Source organism: Carassius auratus, unplaced genomic scaffold, assembly GCF_003368295.1.
Source record: "Carassius auratus strain Wakin unplaced genomic scaffold, ASM336829v1 scaf_tig00215321, whole genome shotgun sequence".
NCBI lineage: Eukaryota > Metazoa > Chordata > Actinopteri > Cypriniformes > Cyprinidae > Carassius > Carassius auratus.
In genome coordinates this window covers 30,001-48,679 of record NW_020528036.1, presented here as the reverse complement: position 1 = coordinate 48,679, position 18,679 = coordinate 30,001, and the positions used below count along the sequence as shown (strand labels likewise).

The following is an 18,679-nucleotide window of genomic DNA, read 5'->3' as shown; positions in this document are numbered from 1 at the left end:
AACTAGGAAAATAGCGATTGTAATTCAAACGCAGCTCCCGTCTGCATTTAAACAGACCTTTGCTCTTAATTTCGATCGGTCCAACGCAATAACGAATTCTGAGCAGGTCTAAAAACTGAAACTGTTCATGCTGCGCTTTACACTTTGGAAAAGTTACATATATTATTAAAATATTAGCAGGCCTACAAGCTGGGATTGGTAATGCGGCAATGTAATCGTTATTTATTTATATTTTTCATTATATTTTATTATATGATACTGGTTTGAGACTGAGAGTATATTATTTAGTGGAGAACTTTGCCGCAGTATTTTATTTCTTATTCTTTCTTTATTTTATGTATATTTTATTAAAAAGTGTTTTAAAAAAAGTGTAAACAAATTGTTAAAGAAAGTTTAAACAACCTGCAGTTTAATGTTTGCATTTCTTTCCTGTACTGTACCGAAAATGAACCGAACCGTGACTTTAAAACCGAGGTACGTACCTAACCGTGATTTTTGTGTACTGTTACACCCCTAATATGTATATATATATATATATATATATATATATATATATATATATATATATATATATGTACACACAAACTGCAAATCATCAAGGAATCACTGTATTTTTAATGATCCCTGATTCTGGATCTTGTATTTTTTCAATAGTACACTCTTAGAAAAAAGGGTTCATTGGGGTTCTATATAGAACCATAGGGTTCTTTACTCAACTCCAAAAGAACCTTTTTTGCTAAAAAGGTTCTATAATGACAAGAAAGAACCCAGATTTTTGGAGAAAAACTGAAATAGCACTCTTCGTGTGATATTGATTAACTACATAAAATGATATAAACATATACATTTTCTTACCCCCATATCTTGAATTTTGTGATCATTCACATGCATTCATAAATACATTTGAATACACCAAATAATGCAGTGAAAGAACGCACTCAAAATGCACACGCGCACTAGTATGACTTCATCATGTAACTTCACATTAGCCTAGATGTGTGCACTTTTTAGGCACGATTTGTTTAGTTTTTGAATATACTTGATACTGTTAAAAGGCACATCATTAAAACCAAAAATACGAGTTCACATATCACACCAAACACGCTTGGAAAACGTAATTAGAGCAAGGTACTAAATTAGTTGAAAATGCCTATCCATATACAGCTATGATTCGTGAACCTCAAACTGACTCAAATGTTTCCCGGACCCTCTTCAAACTCCCAAATTGATTAAAATGATTCGCGATCCCGCTGCGAACTCCCGAAATGATTCAAATGCTTCGCGATTCCCAAACTGACTCAAATGATTCGCCGACTCGCTTTGAACTCCCGAAATGACTCAAATGATTCGCGAACTCTCTACGAACTCCCGAACTGATTCAAATGATTCGCGATCCCCAAACTGACTCAAATGATTCGCGAACCAGCTTTGAACTCCCGATTTGACTCTAATGATTCGCGAACTCGTTACGAACTCCCAAATTGATTCAAATGATTCGCGATCCCGCTCCGAACTCCCGAACAGATTAAAATGATTCGAACCCGCATATGTGCCAGTGTTTAAATGTCTGTAGAGAAACAGAACTCTACTGTAATATCAAAGTAGATGTTTTAATTACTTTTCTCACTCGTTTTAAACAACAGCGTTTAGCTTCATCCAACTTCAGTTTATTTCCAAGTTTAAATTATGGCTGAATCTCTTTTAAGAAATCTTTGACCAGACTGCTATTGCTTCATTTTGACTTCCCACCTTTAAAAGATTTGGTCATTTTTCATTCATAAACGCTGGCCTTCGCTTGTGGACTCAATTTTAATAAAACCAGCAGAGATAATATGACTGTAGACTAGATTTGTTCCTGTAGGATTATATAGATTTACATTTAAGATTTAAAATACAGCTACAATTTGTAATAATACATGTGTAGTGATTCAGGGATGTTACAGTTTTTATCAAAATGCTTACACATTAAATCTTTACTTACAGATTACAGATTCTGAAAGCTGTCACTCAAACAGAGTTACACACCAAATCTGCAAAACCATGGACTTATTTATCAGCCTTCGACTCAGTTTTCATAATTCCATAAAACACTTTTTTTGCAAAACACTACACAATTGTTAATGCACTACACAAATGTTACAGTAATTAACATTATGGCAAAGCTATTTTCAAATGTTTTCTTTTGAGACGTGTTTGTTATATTTTGAATGTGGTGCTTCATTTTGCCAGGGATGTGAGGCATTTTGCACTTTGTGTATGCAATTCTTGGATTTGTGTGAAAAGTTTTGAAGTAAAAGAGGCAAAGTTTTAATAAAAATGTCAATAAAATTGCATTTAAAATCTGAATTAAATGATGTTCATGCATTGTGTGTGTATATATTAGGGGTGTAACAGTACGTGTATTAGTACTTGACCATTTCGGTAAAGGGCTTTCGGTACGGTGCATGTGTGTGAAGTCTCCGCGTTCAGCGCAAATCCCGCCGTGCAGCTGATTCTAAGGACAGAGACACACTAGCTGCGTGGCGTGAGCATGGCGTTTCTGCTGCGTGTCAGTTGAGTGACACCTGCTTCGCGTTTTCTGTGTCTTTACACACCAGAATCGTGCCTGACGCGGCCCTGGTGCGCTGCTGCTACTGTAGGTGACATAGAGAGAAGCCGCCGACAGACCAGGATCTTGTCTTCTCGACAACAATATCTATACTTAATGTTGAGCATAAACCGCGTACTAATAAAGGACACCGTCAACAGTATTGACGGCAAAATAGACAGGTGTTTGACAGGTGCAATATGCCAGTGTGTCACCGGCCTAAGGTTTTCAAAAGGTATCACGCGAGTGTGAACATCACTACAACTAGGAAAATAGCGATTGTAATTCAAACGCAGCTCCCGTCTGCATTTAAACAGACCTTTGCTCTTAATTTCGATCGGTCCAACGCAATAACGAATTCTGAGCAGGTCTAAAAACTGAAACTGTTCATGCTGCGCTTTACACTTTGGAAAAGTTACATATATTTTTAAAATATTAGCACGCCTACAAGCTGGGATTGGTAATGCTGCAATGTAATCTTTATTTATTTATATTTTTCATTAAATTTTATTATATGATATTGGTTTGAGACTGAGAGTATATTATTTAGTGGAGAACTTTGCCGCAGTATTTTATTTCTTATTCTTTCTTTATTTTATGTATATTTTATTAAAAAGTATTTTAAAAAAGTGTAAACAAATTGTTAAAGAAAGTTTAAACAACCTGCAGTTTAATGTTTGCATTTCTTTCCCGTACTGTACCGAAAATGAACCGAACCGTGACTTTAAAACCGAGGTACGTACCTAACCATGATTTTTGTGTACTGTTACACCCCTAATATGTATATATATATATATATATATATATATGTACACACAAACTGCAAATCATCAAGGAATCACTGTATTTTTAATGATCCCTGATTCTGGATCTTGTATTTTTTCAATAGTACACTCTTAGAAAAAAAGGGTTCATTGGGGTTCTATATAGAACCATAGGGATCTTTACTCAACTCCAAAGAACCTTTTTTGCTAAAAAGGTTCTATAATGACAAGAAAGAACCCAGATTTTTGGAGAAAAACTGAAATAACACTCTTCGTGTGATAATGATTAACTACATAAAATGATATAAATATATACATTTTCTTACCCCCATATCTTGAATTTTGTGATCATTCACATGCATTCATAAATACATTTGAATACACAGAATAATGCAGTGAAAGAACGCACTCAAAATGCACACGCGCACTAGTATGACTTCATCATGTAACTTCACATTAGCCTAGATGTGTGCACTTTTACACTCTAAAAAAATACTGGGTTATTTTGGCAACCCAACGCTGGGTCAAATATGGACAAACCCAGCGTTGGGTTGTTTTAACCCAGCTGGTTGGGTTAAATCTTTGACCCAACTTGTTGGGTTGTTTTATTTAACTCCATTATTGATTAAAATGACTACATTGCTGGTTAAAAACAAACCTGAAATAGGTTTATTAATAATAATAATAATAATAATAATAATAATAATAAAATCACAGAGAATCACTAAAAGCAACAGTAATAAGTCAAAAGGTGAAGATTTATTAATAAAGAACATCCAAATGCAAGACATAAAAGCATATATAATTCATATAGCAAAAAAGCATGATATTTTTTCATGCTCAATGAACAATAAAACAGCATATAAAATATAAATACAACTTCCATTTTATAAATATAAAAAAAAAATATATCAATAAATTAAATTAGCTTAGATTTAAACATTTACATTATATACACAAGTATAAGACACAAGTACAATGCTTCATATATATTAGTTAGATGACTTTCCCCTTAATATAAACTCATAACTTTTTAGAGAGTATGCTTAACAAAGAGGCACACGAACAAAGTGATACAAGTAAAATGCTTTAGATATATGTATTAGTCTGACAAATTTCCTCTTAATATAAACTTGCATAACATTTTAGAAAGGGTTAGTTGTCATGGTTCCAGTACTGCTCAACATGACAAATATCCACGGAGCAGTCTTATGTAACCCAAATTTTGACTTCTGTCATGTGTGCATTTGCTACTTGCTAAAAAGTACAGGACAGCCTGTGCTGAAGGCCTCAGCTGAACTTTAGACTTAGAAGACTTCTATACAAATATGGAAATAAGAAAAGTTAAAGATAAAAGATTTCCACGAAATGTTTATACTTCTAAAAACAGCATGATTCAGAGACGTTTATATTCCATCACACGTCTGCTATTTGGAGTCATTCGAACCCCCCCCTGTGGGTTCTTAACAAAAGAGAACCAGACGATTAATCTTCTGAGGTAGGACAGTTGGACTTTGAACATACAATCTGCTGACCTTACGAAATAGGGAACTGAAATTAGGCTGCAAGGGCTAGGATGTATTTTCGGAGAAGGATGACGACTGTTTTGATATCTGTTTGAGACGTGGCTGCAGAGACGTGGCATGGGTTTGATACAGATTGGCAGGGCTATAAGAGGAGGCAAATTCAGCTCTCTCTCTCTCTCTCTCTCGCGCAGACTGAGTTCAGCCTAGACCCTTCTAGCTGGACTTAGTCTTTTCTCACCTTCTTTATCTTTGATTCCGGGCTCACTTGAATACTTTGAACTTCTCTCAGGTTTTATTCATCTCAGATATGATTATTATTATATTATTTGTTATTATATGAATATTATTATAACTTTTGACTTTTGATATACAGGGTATTGTTGTATACTTTGTATTATTATTTTTAACATCTTGATTACTTTTGAATATTATAATGCATTTTGTATTACTTTTAATTGGGCAACATCCATCATACATGGATTGCTTTTAAAACTATATTAATTTGGGGATTTGTATTTTCTATATTTGAAGCTGATTTTAATACTTACTAATCTGTTTGCAAGTTATGAGTTGTATTCTCATTTCCTATATTCTTTGAGTAAATTTGCATACTAAAATACCACCCCACCGTCTGACCAGAATTGAAGTCTCATTTTTTGCATCAGTTTTGGAGGCACCCGCTGGAGATCGTTGAAGTTTTCATTTCATTAAGTTTCGATGCAACGCAAGACAAAATAAAGAGAGGTGAGTAGCTCATCCTTTTCTCTTTATGGGCTTCTGTGGTGTTGCCTGCCGGGTCTAGGAGATATATCTGTGGACCCACCTCGTTCACTAATCTTGACTGCAGCAAGAGAATGAGCTTGGGTCATAGCCGGTGGTTTAACCGTAGACGGTGGTTTAACCGTATTTGAAAAATCAGCGCGCGCTGGGGGACGAGACGGCGATCCGCGGCATTAAATGTGTTGTTCACTATTGAGGGTTACTGGTAGTGTGGATAAATATCTGCGCTTTACATCCTGCGGGGTTACCGGGGGTGTATTGAGAGCACTTTTGGGTTAAACCGAAAGGGCAACAGTATTTTGAGACACGCGCTGTGAGGGTTTACTTACAGCGTGCTGGTCGGGTCTGAATGCCGTCTCTTGTTTTTGGATATAGTCTCTGGGATTAGACTTGGCAGTTTACGACACAAACAGAACCCCACCTTGCGACTAAATTTAGATCAATAAATTGTCAGACGGTGCATTAAGTAAAAATAAGTAGAAATTAAGTAAAAATGGGTGGAAATTAAGTAGAATGAGTAAAGGAATTAAGTAAAGTAAGTAAAGATAAATAAAAATAAGGAAAGATAAGTAAAAATAAGTTAAGATAGATAAATAATTAATTTTAATTAAGTGTATCTGAATTGAATAAACCTTTTCCTTGTTGGATTTGTCAGCACATGAGATAATGGCACCTGTTCAAATAAAAGAAACTCCAAATGAATATGTGATGTAGAAGAAATAAGACAGAAAATGGTTAAAGATGGATTTAGAGAGATTTCGGTTCCACGCAGACAGAGTGAATGGGTGTTGACCCCTTAACGGTCACTCACGTTTTTGAAGATAGACTTGAATTTGCATAATACAAACCTAAAATTTTACAATTCATGACCAAAAATATTTTGTAAACATGATTTTGATGTGCTATTTACATGGTAATGCAATGTCTGATTTTAAAATGGGATTTAAAGGATGAACTTTGATTATTTTATGTTTTCGAGTGATATATGACTTCTGATGATTTATAAAATGTGATAGAGAAAAAGGCAACGAGGAAGTCTTTTGTAATGTAGATTTCTGAGGGTGTACTCTTGTCATAAATGAATTTTATTACTTTTCCTACATAGTCTTTTAACAAGAATATTGGTAAAATATATATTTGAGAGTCTTGGACTTTTCCAATGGTATATAGTTTGTCAGGATTGGATTGGATTTGATTGTGGTGTGGTGTAGTCGGCGCAGGCGTCCCGTATTCGGGACGGGGTGACAGTTAACAGGTTGAAGGAAATTACTGATCACAAAGAACAGAAGAAATAGGCACGTGTTTTATGTTGTTTATGGATAAGGAAAGTCAAAGGGCTTTTGACAGACAGAAATGGTAGAATTGTACAGGTTTATAATTTAGCGCAAGCAGCTAGAGAGGCTATAAGATATGTGGGATTTATTAAAAATCTTGTAACAAAGGAGCCAAGAGCCGATATAGGCAAAGCTCCTAAGATTGATGACATTTATAACTGGCAGAAATGTAACAGATTTCTGAGAATTGTGAATACAGTTTGTTATTTCTCCTGGCAATTTGGAAGAGCTGAGGCTGAGTGGGGCAAATATGTGAAATTATATTCCAGGTTACCATGTTATAAGCAGGTGGCCAAGTGGGGGGTCTATCGAACTATTGGTGTGCGTGATTTACCTAGCATTGTAAACACGCTGCCAATTATGAAATCTAACTGTACTAATTACAACCGCAAATGATTTTGCTACTTAATTTAACGAACTGCGTATTGAAGTACAGCATGTGATTGGATCAGGAATCCAAATTTTTACTAATGTAACATTGATCAGACAGGGCACTAACGAGCCCTTTGTTAAATATACTGAGCATTTCACATGAGCTTTGAAGGAGTTTGTTGCTACAAAAGAAGCTGTTGATTTGAAATCTCATATACTGTTACACACGGCACACGTGGGGAACCAGAGCTCAAGATATTGTTGACCAAACGAAAAGAGCAGATGATGCGATTGGATCGCCCTCTGTCTCTGTAATTACCTGTTATAATTGTCAGGAAACAGGCCACTACGTAAATAGGTGCCCTGAGCGAGATGGAGAGCGAGGGTTTTAAAAATGTTTAAAAAGGTTCCTCTTTTCAGCAACAGCGACGGCTACCAAAGTAGCCCCCCCCCTACGGCCTCGCTCTGAAAATAGAGGTGATGCAGAGAAAGGGAGTCGACATGCGGGCACAGCTTAAGCTGCTGATGCCACAGGCTGACCAAAGCACTTGAGATCAGGATAGCTACATATTTATTTAGCTACTCTAATTTACATTTTACAAATAAACACATGACTCTTCGAGGATTATCTGATGGCAGTCTTTTCACAGTCTCAATTAATCCCCTTAATAATTTATACACTTAAGCAAACCCTTTCGGGTGCAATTCTGGGTTGGAGAAAGTCAAGTTGGCACTGTAGTCGGAATGATTATATTGGAGAAATTGGAAGCAGATATTTTATTAACTAAATCAAATAGTTAGTCAATTTTTGCCAGTTCCCATTCCAGTCGTCAGAAAAATTGAACTCCTAAATTTAACATTGGAGCTGTTACAACAAATGAGAAAGAGTCTACTGACTCTCCAATGATACAATATTTTTCTGAGAAATTTTCAGATTTGTGGTCAACTTCTAAACTTGATGGTGGTCTTTGCAGAATTAAACCTCTGAATGTTTCAGGTCCTGCACCTCCTCCAGTATTCCAGTATCCTCTTCGGAGAGAAAGAGAGAGCGGCACAGGCAAATTGTGACCCAGCTCGAGAAAGGGATTGTGGTAAGATGTGCCTCTCAATGTGATTCACATGTGGCCTGTAAGAAAGCCAGACGATAACTATAGGCTTACTATAGACTATACCGCATTGAATGCTGTGACCACCAAAGCAACCCCATTGTTGCCAATCATTCAACCATTTTAAAAGAATAGTGCGCGCCGTCCGTTATAATTCAATATTGTGATGACATTCTTTTTGCATCTCCAAATAAGGTGCAGCATCTGAGTGTACTCACTCTCTTGTTGAGAGCACTTCAAGAGGCTGGCTTCCTCCTGAACAAACGGGAAGTACAGCTGTTTCAACCATTATTACATTTCTAGGTCAGAGTGTTGGTCGTGAGGGAGAAAGACCTCTTCCAGATCGGGTCATAACAATTACAAAATTAAAGAAGCCAACCACAGTTACTGGTTTAAGATCATTAATGGGGCTATTTAATTTTAATCGGGTTTATATTCCTGATTTTTCTGATTTGGCAGAACCTCTAACCGAGGCTCTTAAGGGAGGCCTTCCGGGTGCTTCCCCTCTAGAGTGGACAGCAGACATGGCTGAGCCTTTCACTCTTCTCAAATCCGCACTAGCCTCTCTCCTGTTAAATGACCAAAACCGCTCCACATTTGGACACATGTAGGCCCGAATGCTTACAACTGCGTGCTGGGACAGCATCAAAGTGACAAAAGTTTTGGAACTGTTGGATATTACTCAATTGTGATTCCTTCTTCTATGAAAGGACAGATGCCATGCTTGATGGCGTTGGACTGTGCAGAGTGAGCACTGAAGTTCACTGAGCACATCGTTGGCTACAACCAGGCTATTTTACATACCCCACATCGCTTTTTACATTTGCTACCTGAAACAAAGGTGAAATTGATCTCAAATCAGCGACGGGCTAAGTGGGAAACTGCTCTAATGAGTATTCAGCTTACTGTTGTTACAGATAACCGGACGAACCCTGCCTCCCTGATGGAGAACGAAGGGAGTGCACATGACTGTGCTGTGGTGGTTACTTGTGACAGAGGACATTTCGTCAGAAATTAGACATTTGCAAATGTCATGGACATGTTCGTGGATGGCGGCAGCTTTTATGAGGGGGAAACACGCTACACAGGTTGGGCGGTAGTAGAGGGGAGGATGGGCGAAGTCTTGGCTGAAGGGTCGCTACGGGGAGGAAGTGCTCAGATCGCTGAACTGCATGCTTTGAAAGCTGCTTTAAACTTTACCCTTAAATTAACTGCAAGCGAAAATAGCTCCATTTATGTGAATATTTTTACTGACAGTGCCTACAGTTATCATGTAGTGCGGAGTTATGGCCCTGCCTGGAAACGTTGCGGCTTTCTGACCATCGCCGGTACGCCAATAAGTCATCAAACCATTATTAAAGAAATTCTTGAAACATGCAAGAACATTTCACCTAACAGTGTTGCGGTTTGCAAGGTTACAGGTCACAGTACTTTCAATGATTGGTGGGCAAAAGGAAACTCGCTAGCTGATAAGGCTGTGAGAGAGGCGGCCAGGGGTGCATCACTCGGAGAGGTAACTGCAATTTTCCCTGTTCATCCAAATTGTGCAGGATCAGAAACTCTATCTAAATTGTACACAAATGAAGATAATGAAATTTGTCAAAAAGGTTAGGAGCTATTTTAACTGAAGAAGGAATTAATGCTCTAAATGAAAAGGGTGTTCCGCCTAGCAGATATTAATTGATCTATACCACAGGATTGCACACCAAGGGGTTCATAAAACTAATACTATGTTACAACAAACATGGTTTTGACCAGAGATTTTACAAACTGTGAGGGACAGACTGTCCAGATATATCCATCATTTACAAACAAAGCCACGATTATGAAGAGGTATGATATCATAAGCCACAGTCCTCGCCCGCGAGGACCTTTTACACATTGACAGGTAGATTTTATTTTTGTACCCTCTGATCATGGGTACACATCATGCGCATTTAAGGATGCCCATTCAGTGCCCTCAGCGTCCAAAATGCTGGAGACTTAAAGACTGCTGCATTTAATTTAATGGCTAAAATCCTGTACAAGTGGGGGACAAAGTAATGGTTCAGAAATAGGGAATTTAGGTCCAATGTCTTCCAGGTATGAAGGTCCTTACTCAGTGTTGCTGACTACTCCAACTTCTCTCTACTCATTGAAATCGAGCCAGGCTTGACTCGATGGAAGCATCTTGCACAAGTGAAGCCCCTGTTACAGCTTGCTTATACTAACAATATCTCTCAATGCACAATAGATTTTCTTTTATAGACTAAGGGTACCCTTTCTAAAATTAAGGTTGTAATCAATGTTTGTTTTCAACCTCTGTGAGGTGATTGAGGGTCTGACTTATGTCAGGAGTGTAATAATTGATTGATTCAATTATCGATTATTTATTTAGTGATTGTTCACTTGCTTCCAGAGAATCAAAATTAACCAAAATTCACAATATCTGTTCCTTAGGTTGTTGATGATACCGTTTTCACTTTGAATTTGTCCAACAGGTGTGAGCTCTATCAGACGAATTGCTGCTAAGGACGAACAATGATTAATGATTAATTGTTTACTTCTCTCCAGGTTTCCAATGCTGAGTTCCCCTGGATCTAATGTATTTATTTGTTTATAAAATGATGAAATGAAACTGAAAACCATAATGTTTACATGTAACAATTGTGATTAATGTTGTTTTATCTGTCTTGTTGTGTCCTTGTTCGTGTGTGTGTGTGTAAATGTTATATGTAATGTTTGTCGCTTCGCTTTGGCATTATGTGTGTGTGTGTTTGTGTGTTTGTGTTCGTGTTCTTTTTGTTTCCACATATTTCTGTTCCTACTACTCTAAAACTTAACAGGTATGAGTGCATGCTGATACGGAACCTATCCTGCGTATATTTACCACACGACTGGTTCTAAGGGTGACCCCTTTGGTGTGACTTCTGCAACAGTGCAGCTCATCAACGATTCGGGAGTGGTTGCTGTGCTCGTAGCTGGACATCTGTGTTGGATCCCAAGAACTGGACGCATCGTCATCACATCGCACGCTAACTCTACATCATCTGAGAGACTTGTGCTTTAATCTACCAGCTGATATATAGATTTACAAATCCCTACATCAAGATGCCTCACAAGATTATTGATCAAAAAGATTCTTTTACTCCTATTGCTACCAGCAGTGATGAAGAAATGTATGAATTAGAGGTGAAGGGTAAGGAAAGATACGAGATGTTGAAAAAGATCAACGAAAGTTTGGAAATTTGCGACATGATACCCCAATCCGATAAGGACAAATATCTTAAGAAGCTACCCATTAAGAAGAGAAAGTATGATGATAAGTTTAGAGATGGAAAGAAGGGTATGCTGTAGTAAGTCCTCGACTCAGCAAAAGTCCAGGTGAGGTCAGGGGTCGGATGCTTTTAGTGCTCCTCGTCTGATCAGCTTGGTGAAGAATTCCTGTCAACTTTAACGCGGCTGGGGTTAAAGAGGTATCTGCAGTCTACCTGAAAAGATTCATTCGCTTTTATATTTCCTTTATGCTTACACGATTAAGTGCTTATCTGAAATGTTTTACTTACTTATTTTTCTGCATATGTATTTGTTACCTTTGACTATTATGTATCTTATTTTCAAGGGAAAGGATTTTGGGTGCGAGTCTTTTTGTCAAGACTCGAGTGGGGGACTGATGTAACCCAAATTTTGACTTCTGTCATGTGTGCATTTGCTACTTGCTAAAAAGTACAGGACAGCCTGTGCTGAAGGCCTCAGCTGAACTTTAGACTTAGAAGACTTCTATACAAATATGGAAATAAGAAAAGTTAAAGATAAAAGATTTCCACGAAATGTTTATACTTCTAAAAACAGCATGATTCAGAGACGTTTATATTCCATCACACGTCTGCTATTTGGAGTCATTCGAACCCCCCCCTGTGGGTTCTTAACAAAAGAGAACCAGACGATTAATCTTCTGAGGTAGGACAGTTGGACTTTGAACATACAATCTGCTGACCTTACGAAATAGGGAACTGAAATTAGGCTGCAAGGGCTAGGATGTATTTTCGGAGAAGGATGACGACTGTTTTGATATCTGTTTGAGACGTGGCTGCAGAGACGTGGCATGGGTTTGATACAGATTGGCAGGGCTATAAGAGGAGGCAAATTCAGCTCTCTCTCTCTCTCTCTCTCGCGCAGACTGAGTTCAGCCTAGACCCTTCTAGCTGGACTTAGTCTTTTCTCACCTTCTTTATCTTTGATTCCGGGCTCACTTGAATACTTTGAACTTCTCTCAGGTTTTATTCATCTCAGATATGATTATTATTATATTATTTGTTATTATATGAATATTATTATAACTTTTGACTTTTGATATACAGGGTATTGTTGTATACTTTGTATTATTATTTTTAACATCTTGATTACTTTTGAATATTATAATGCATTTTGTATTACTTTTAATTGGGCAACATCCATCATACATGGATTGCTTTTAAAACTATATTAATTTGGGGATTTGTATTTTCTATATTTGAAGCTGATTTTAATACTTACTAATCTGTTTGCAAGTTATGAGTTGTATTCTCATTTCCTATATTCTTTGAGTAAATTTGCATACTAAAATACCACCCCACCGTCTGACCAGAATTGAAGTCTCATTTTTTGCATCACAGAAGGAGATTCAGTTCCTGGGAGTTTGTAGACAACAGTCTGCAAAAACTCCCACACTGGTGCACACTGCTTCGGGAAATGGATGTCTAAAACATAAAAAAGTTTAAAGCACGTGTCCACAGCACCAAGGAGTGTGTTTTGATGCAGTGCCTGTTTGCCAACAACTACAAAGGCTTGATGGCATTGATTGTCATCCCCAAGACCAAGGACAAAGGGGAAGGGTTTAGTGAGCTCTGCCTCCTTCAAATATTCAACCATGTTGGTCCCAACCTGTTAAAAACAGAAAAATGTTAAAAACATACAACTCACTATACTTCACTATATCAAAATGCAGCATTATTAAACAAAATCAGTCATTAATATTTTATATATCGTGGAGTTGACTCAAATTACATTCTACATTAATTTGCATAATTAATCATTCAGTCTTTATAGGGTGCTTCTCAAATGGAAGGTTGATTCCTAGTAAGGCTGAGTCTGTCCAAGTCCAGTCCTTCTGAGGCTTCTAGGCTATAGAGTCCTGCTCAGTATTAAATGCTAGACTGCTAAATGCTAGTTAGTGCACATAGCTTTTCTATGTTATAAATGTTTTCACCCCCAATGTCAAGCAAACAAATTTGTATTAAAATTGGTGGTGGTGGTGGTTGCTTTTTCTATTTCTATTAAAGCAATACAGGCAATTAAAAATGTTTGTGGTCTCCCAGTGGTAATTTACAACAGAACATGCCTTTATCAATCTTTTTTTTCTTGCGTTACATAATGACATAGTGACAAGTAGTCACACAATATCAGTCTATATTAAAACAGCTGTGATTTGGATGCAAGTAGGTACTTACAGCTGATACAGCTTTCATGTCTTTATTGAACATCCCATTAAACATGTAAATGAGCTAATCTTGTTGTTGTTGCCTGGATAGTCCACAACTTTTTATGTTTTGTAATTTTCATGAGTTTAGGATTTTGTGTTGTTAAAATATCATATTTTTTCCATTTAATACTATGCTTCAGAAGTTTGATATTTACACTTGGATACTTGGATTTCACAGAAGACAAAAGTAAAATGTAATCATAATTTTCAATTAGTTCACTCTCCCTTTCTTTTAATACACTGTGTTTCCTTCTTGATAATCAGTGAATGTTTTTACTCTTAGTAATGGGATGTTCAATAAAGACATAAATAATTATAATGATAAATTATAATCTTAAAAGACAGACTTCATCCAAAAATGAAAATATTTTTGTTAAAATTCCTCACTCTCACATGGTTTCAATCCCATAAGACCTTTGTTTTAGTTTTTTCGGAAGACAAATGAAAATTGGTTTCTGTTCTTCCATTGACAGTCTACTCAACTACCTTTCAACTTTCAAGTGACAGAAATTTTTTCCACTTCCACATCAATCTCCAATGCGCATTCACAAGAGAACAACGACAAAAGCAGAGGAAGAGGGATGGCTGTATTCAAGCTTCACTAATTAAATTCTACATTGATGGTGCTTTAGGTCTTTTTTTTTTTTTATGGAGCCAAAGTGAGCATTTTCTGGATGCCTTGAAAGTGGTAGTTGAGTAGGCTGTCAATGAAGGGACAGAAACTTCTCAGATTTCATTACATATATCTTCATTTGTGTTTCTTAGATGAACAAAAGTCTTACAGGTTTGTGGGGGGGGGACTATCCTTTTGTGTTTGCATAATAGGAAATATATAAATCACATGACCAATTAATGCAGAAAACCAATTAATTCCAAAGGGTTCAAATAAGAGGTCGACTGATTTATCGTTTTTTAAACACTGAATTTCAAATTTCTCTTTGCCTCATTGTTCATTCTTGAAATAAACTTGTGTCCATTTGGTGAATAAATAAAACATTTTAGACAGCTGCTCGAGTTGAACGCGACGCGTCCGGAGTGTGTGTGATACCGGGGAGTTCTCCTATGACTCAAGCGCTGCTCTTTTATTTTGATTAGATAATCACAAAGTCTTTTAGTGACTTACTGATTCAAGAATAGAAGCAGTTAAAGTGTGAGAGTTTACATTGTGCTGGGATAAATGTAGGGCCCTATGTTTTCCGCAATGCAGAAAACGCAGATAGAAGACTTGCTTTATGATTAAGAAACTTTAATTTAACTATTAAAAAGGAGTGGAGTAAAATTAAAATGAAAAAAAAAAACAGAATCCAGAAAATTTAATAACGGAATTTGGAAATAAAATGGAATTTAGGAAAAAGCCTAGAGGATACGGTGCTGGTGTCTTGGAAGGTGGGATGATCCGAGAGGTGGTGGCTTGAGACGATGGAGGAAGATGACACACACACACACACACACACGATGGGAACAGGAGCACACTGGAGATCACCGGAGAGAGGTAAGTCAGGTATATGGTTAGTCCTTAGAGTTAGCAGGTAGGTATAGACCTAGTTGCGAACGAGACCGGACAGTGACTGCGTGTGTGTGTGTGACTTTTGAGTGCTGGGGAGATTGAAGGTAGATGAGGAGCAGGTGAGTGTGATTAGTACTCAGGTGATGGCGTGCGCTGTAATTGGGTGGTGTTGGAGCCTGGCGTGTCTGTGACAAGTACTGTTTTTTTTTTAAATTATCGGTTAATTTATCAGTATCAGCCAGTGTGGTCCAACCTAGCTATCGGTATCGGCAAAATCCTATATCGGTCGACCTCTAGTTTCAAATACTTTTTCTTGCCACTGTATATAGCTTTTGGAGTTCTTTTCTGATTCTAAGCAATGACAAATAAAGAATTTAATGCTGATGACAGTGACTTTATAAACACTTGATATGTTTAGCCATTTTAATTTGCTCTTAGTATGGTTTGCACGTGATGTGTCCAATACAAAATTACTTACATGCTTGAATTCAATGAAAGACTTGATATTTTCTTCCAAGCTTGGTTTGAACATTTTCATCCCTTTTTTGTAGACAGGGGTGGGCAGTATTACAGGAAGCAGCCTGAGTGCAACGTCACTTTGGACTTCTGTGCAGATTAATATTTTGTATTAATTATGTTGTCATCATTATTCTAATGAATAACTATCAGTTCTTGCATTCACAACTGTACCTGGAGACAAACTGTCTAAATTCTGGAGAAGCTCCTGCGCCTTTTTCTCCTGGCTGGCAAAGCAAAGGATTTTGTCTTTGAAACTCATTTTCCAAGTTTGGAAAAGTCTCTCTGCGTGGTCGGGGAATAATACAGAGAAGTCTTGTGAAATCTGAAAATGAGAAATCAACAGTGCATTAACTTATTTAAAAAAATTAAAAGGCAATGCTCTGTCTTCAGCCTTCCAGTGTTCCAGAGCAGTACAGGTAAACTAATTTCCCTATTTAAAAATATATCCCTACAAGAAAAATGTTTATTTTTTTGCCACATCGCCCATCCTGATGACCATCAAAAGGAATTCTGACTTTCTGGAAAAAGATGCACAGATTTGGACCTACCATGCCTGGCGTATCAAGGAGTCGAGGGAATTCACAAGTTATTTCCTCGATAGATTTTGTCCCGTTTGCTCTTATCCACTGAGCCCTGTGGATGGCTGTTTCTTTCATGTAATCTGCAACTTGGTTAGCTGGCCACATATTATTTTTAAGCCATTCTGCAAGTTGTACTGCTCTGTCAGGTGAAATACTTGGCTCTACAAATAAATATAATTTTAACAACAAAATTAAGGATATTTGCCTAAATAATAAATACTTGCTTTTAGTAAAAGATAGCAAATTTAAATTTTCACCTGGTATAACCAAGGTGCTGCTTATGGCTTGAGAATCCTCTTTCTCACGGCTTGTGCAGTTTTCACGACGGGTTCTCTTCCTGACATTTCACAAGCGTTCCTCCAGAAATCCAGTAGCTGGACGATGGCTTCGTCCAGGGCTGAACCATGCTTCCTTAAAACATAAAAGTAGTTTTTATTCTCATTTATTTGGTTCCACAGTTATTGCTGATTTTTATTTTATTTAAACTGTTTTTTCTTCTTTATTATTTTACATGATTGTTTATGCCATCCTTTTCTCCAAACATTTTTATTTGTTTAGATAATAAACGTTCTGCTTTTCATAATTATTTGTTCTTCATTCATTACTGATTTTTTGTTTTGTATCTATACCTATTTAAACTTTGTGTTATTTGAGGTACTATAAAAGTTATTTGTTCTTTTATATTAGGCATATAGCATGGAGTATTTTTATTCGTTTTGTTAATAAAAGTTATATGTTCTATGTTGTATTTTGTTGTTGCTTAAATTGAATCAAAGCAGTTGATGCCGAATAGCCGCTAAAAGTGAAAGTAAAATGTGCACGGTGCTTTTACAAGCCATTTAAGCAAAGGAAAGTGAGGGAAAGAGGAAAAACTCAAACTAAGATTCATACGACCCCCCACCACGGTGATATCAGTATTACTGGTGTTGTCAAGTGTCGATTAACCAGTGGAAAAATTTCTTCACCGTCACAACCCTAGTTTGTATCCTGTAGGAACGTGACCAGAACTAAATACTTTATTTGGAAAGGCACAGATAATGAAAAACACATTCTATGGAGCCCCTAAAGGAACATGGTGATGGAAATAGGAGGATAAATATTTTTTCAATGTTTTTGCATTTGCTCACAAATGTTTTATAAATGAAAGCAAAAGCATTAAAATATATTCTGTTCTCATCTAATTTTTTCCATCACCAAGTTCTTTTAGTTGCTCCATAGAATGCGCTACTCATTTTCTTCACTTTCCAAATAAGGTTTTCAGCTTCAAGCAAATCCATAGTATCCTGTGAATGTAACAAGACCATAGACCAATTTTTTCCTTTTAAAATGAAAAGCTTTAGAAATGTGGCAATAAGAAAGTTGTACTCACATAGCCTTTACCCTGGGAGTCCTTAAGACAGGGATATTGCTCAACCAGAGAAACAGCCAAACACATCTTTTGCTCAGAGGATGGGCTAGAAATAATAATAATAATAATAATAATAATAATAAAAAGAATTCAGGAGAAAGTCACACATCAATTCAATACAGACATGAAAGAATTTCCAGCATTAGACAGACATAGGACTCATACACAATGTTTACATTTGGTTGTAATTTACCTTCAAGTGCTTGGTACTGTTATGTACAGACCCAGTTCAGTAATTTACAGGAGCAACAACCACATTCTACAACAGGACTGACTCCAGAAAATATCAGGAAGCGACAACTGCATTTACAGAAATTCTAATTTTAAATGTAGTTGTCACTCCTGCAACTTTACAGTGTGTACTTGGCCATAATCCACTATGGGAGCTCATGCAACAATTTGGCCTAAATTAACTTCCTTTTACAAAAATGTATATGCAATAAAATATACTTTTTATCATGGACAAATGCATACATACTTTTCTCCAAAGCGATTCATAAGGTGTGAAACTAGTATCCTGACCATGCATCTTCGCTGATTTAAGGATAAAGTGTTCTTCTCAAGACTGGCCAATACGTCCTTGCCTTCGACACTGCTCATTAGGACCTCAGAAATATTCTGTTGTAAAAGACAAAGCAGCAAACTATTCAAGCCGCAGATCCTAAAAATTTGACTAAATGTTGCTGAAATATCCC

The 18,679-nt window shown here is 36.8% G+C and overlaps 1 protein-coding gene and 1 long non-coding RNA gene across 6 annotated transcripts in view; one reads left to right on the top strand and one right to left on the bottom strand.

Annotated features, from left to right (window-relative positions):
• Nucleotides 1–4,268: 4,268 nt before the first annotated feature.
• LOC113094320 (uncharacterized) lies at nt 4,269–11,668 on the top strand. Its single transcript, XR_003288046.1, has 2 exons — nt 4,269–5,621; nt 11,295–11,668. It is a non-coding gene; the product is annotated as an uncharacterized LOC113094320 (long non-coding RNA).
• A 927-nt stretch (nt 11,669–12,595) lies between these two features.
• Nucleotides 12,596–18,679, bottom strand: part of LOC113094319 (uncharacterized) — a 12,929-nt gene continuing 6,845 nt past the window's right edge. The window contains exons 3-9 of one of the 5 annotated variants that reach the window (XR_003288043.1): nt 18,463–18,602; nt 17,946–18,030; nt 16,834–16,987; nt 16,544–16,737; nt 16,167–16,317; nt 15,955–16,082; nt 12,596–13,371 (exon numbers count right to left, since the gene is read on the bottom strand). Coding sequence is in view for 2 of the 5 variants with exons in the window: in XM_026260047.1 (XP_026115832.1) it covers nt 13,048–13,371; nt 15,955–16,082; nt 16,167–16,317; nt 16,544–16,681 (741 nt within the window). In the remaining 3 variants the exon portion in view is untranslated. Of the gene's footprint in view, nt 13,372–14,982; nt 15,442–15,954; nt 16,083–16,166; nt 16,318–16,543; nt 16,738–16,833; nt 16,988–17,945; nt 18,212–18,462; nt 18,603–18,679 lie in introns of those variants that run through there. The other 4 variants (XR_003288045.1, XR_003288044.1, XM_026260047.1 and 1 more) reach the window with 4 other exon arrangements.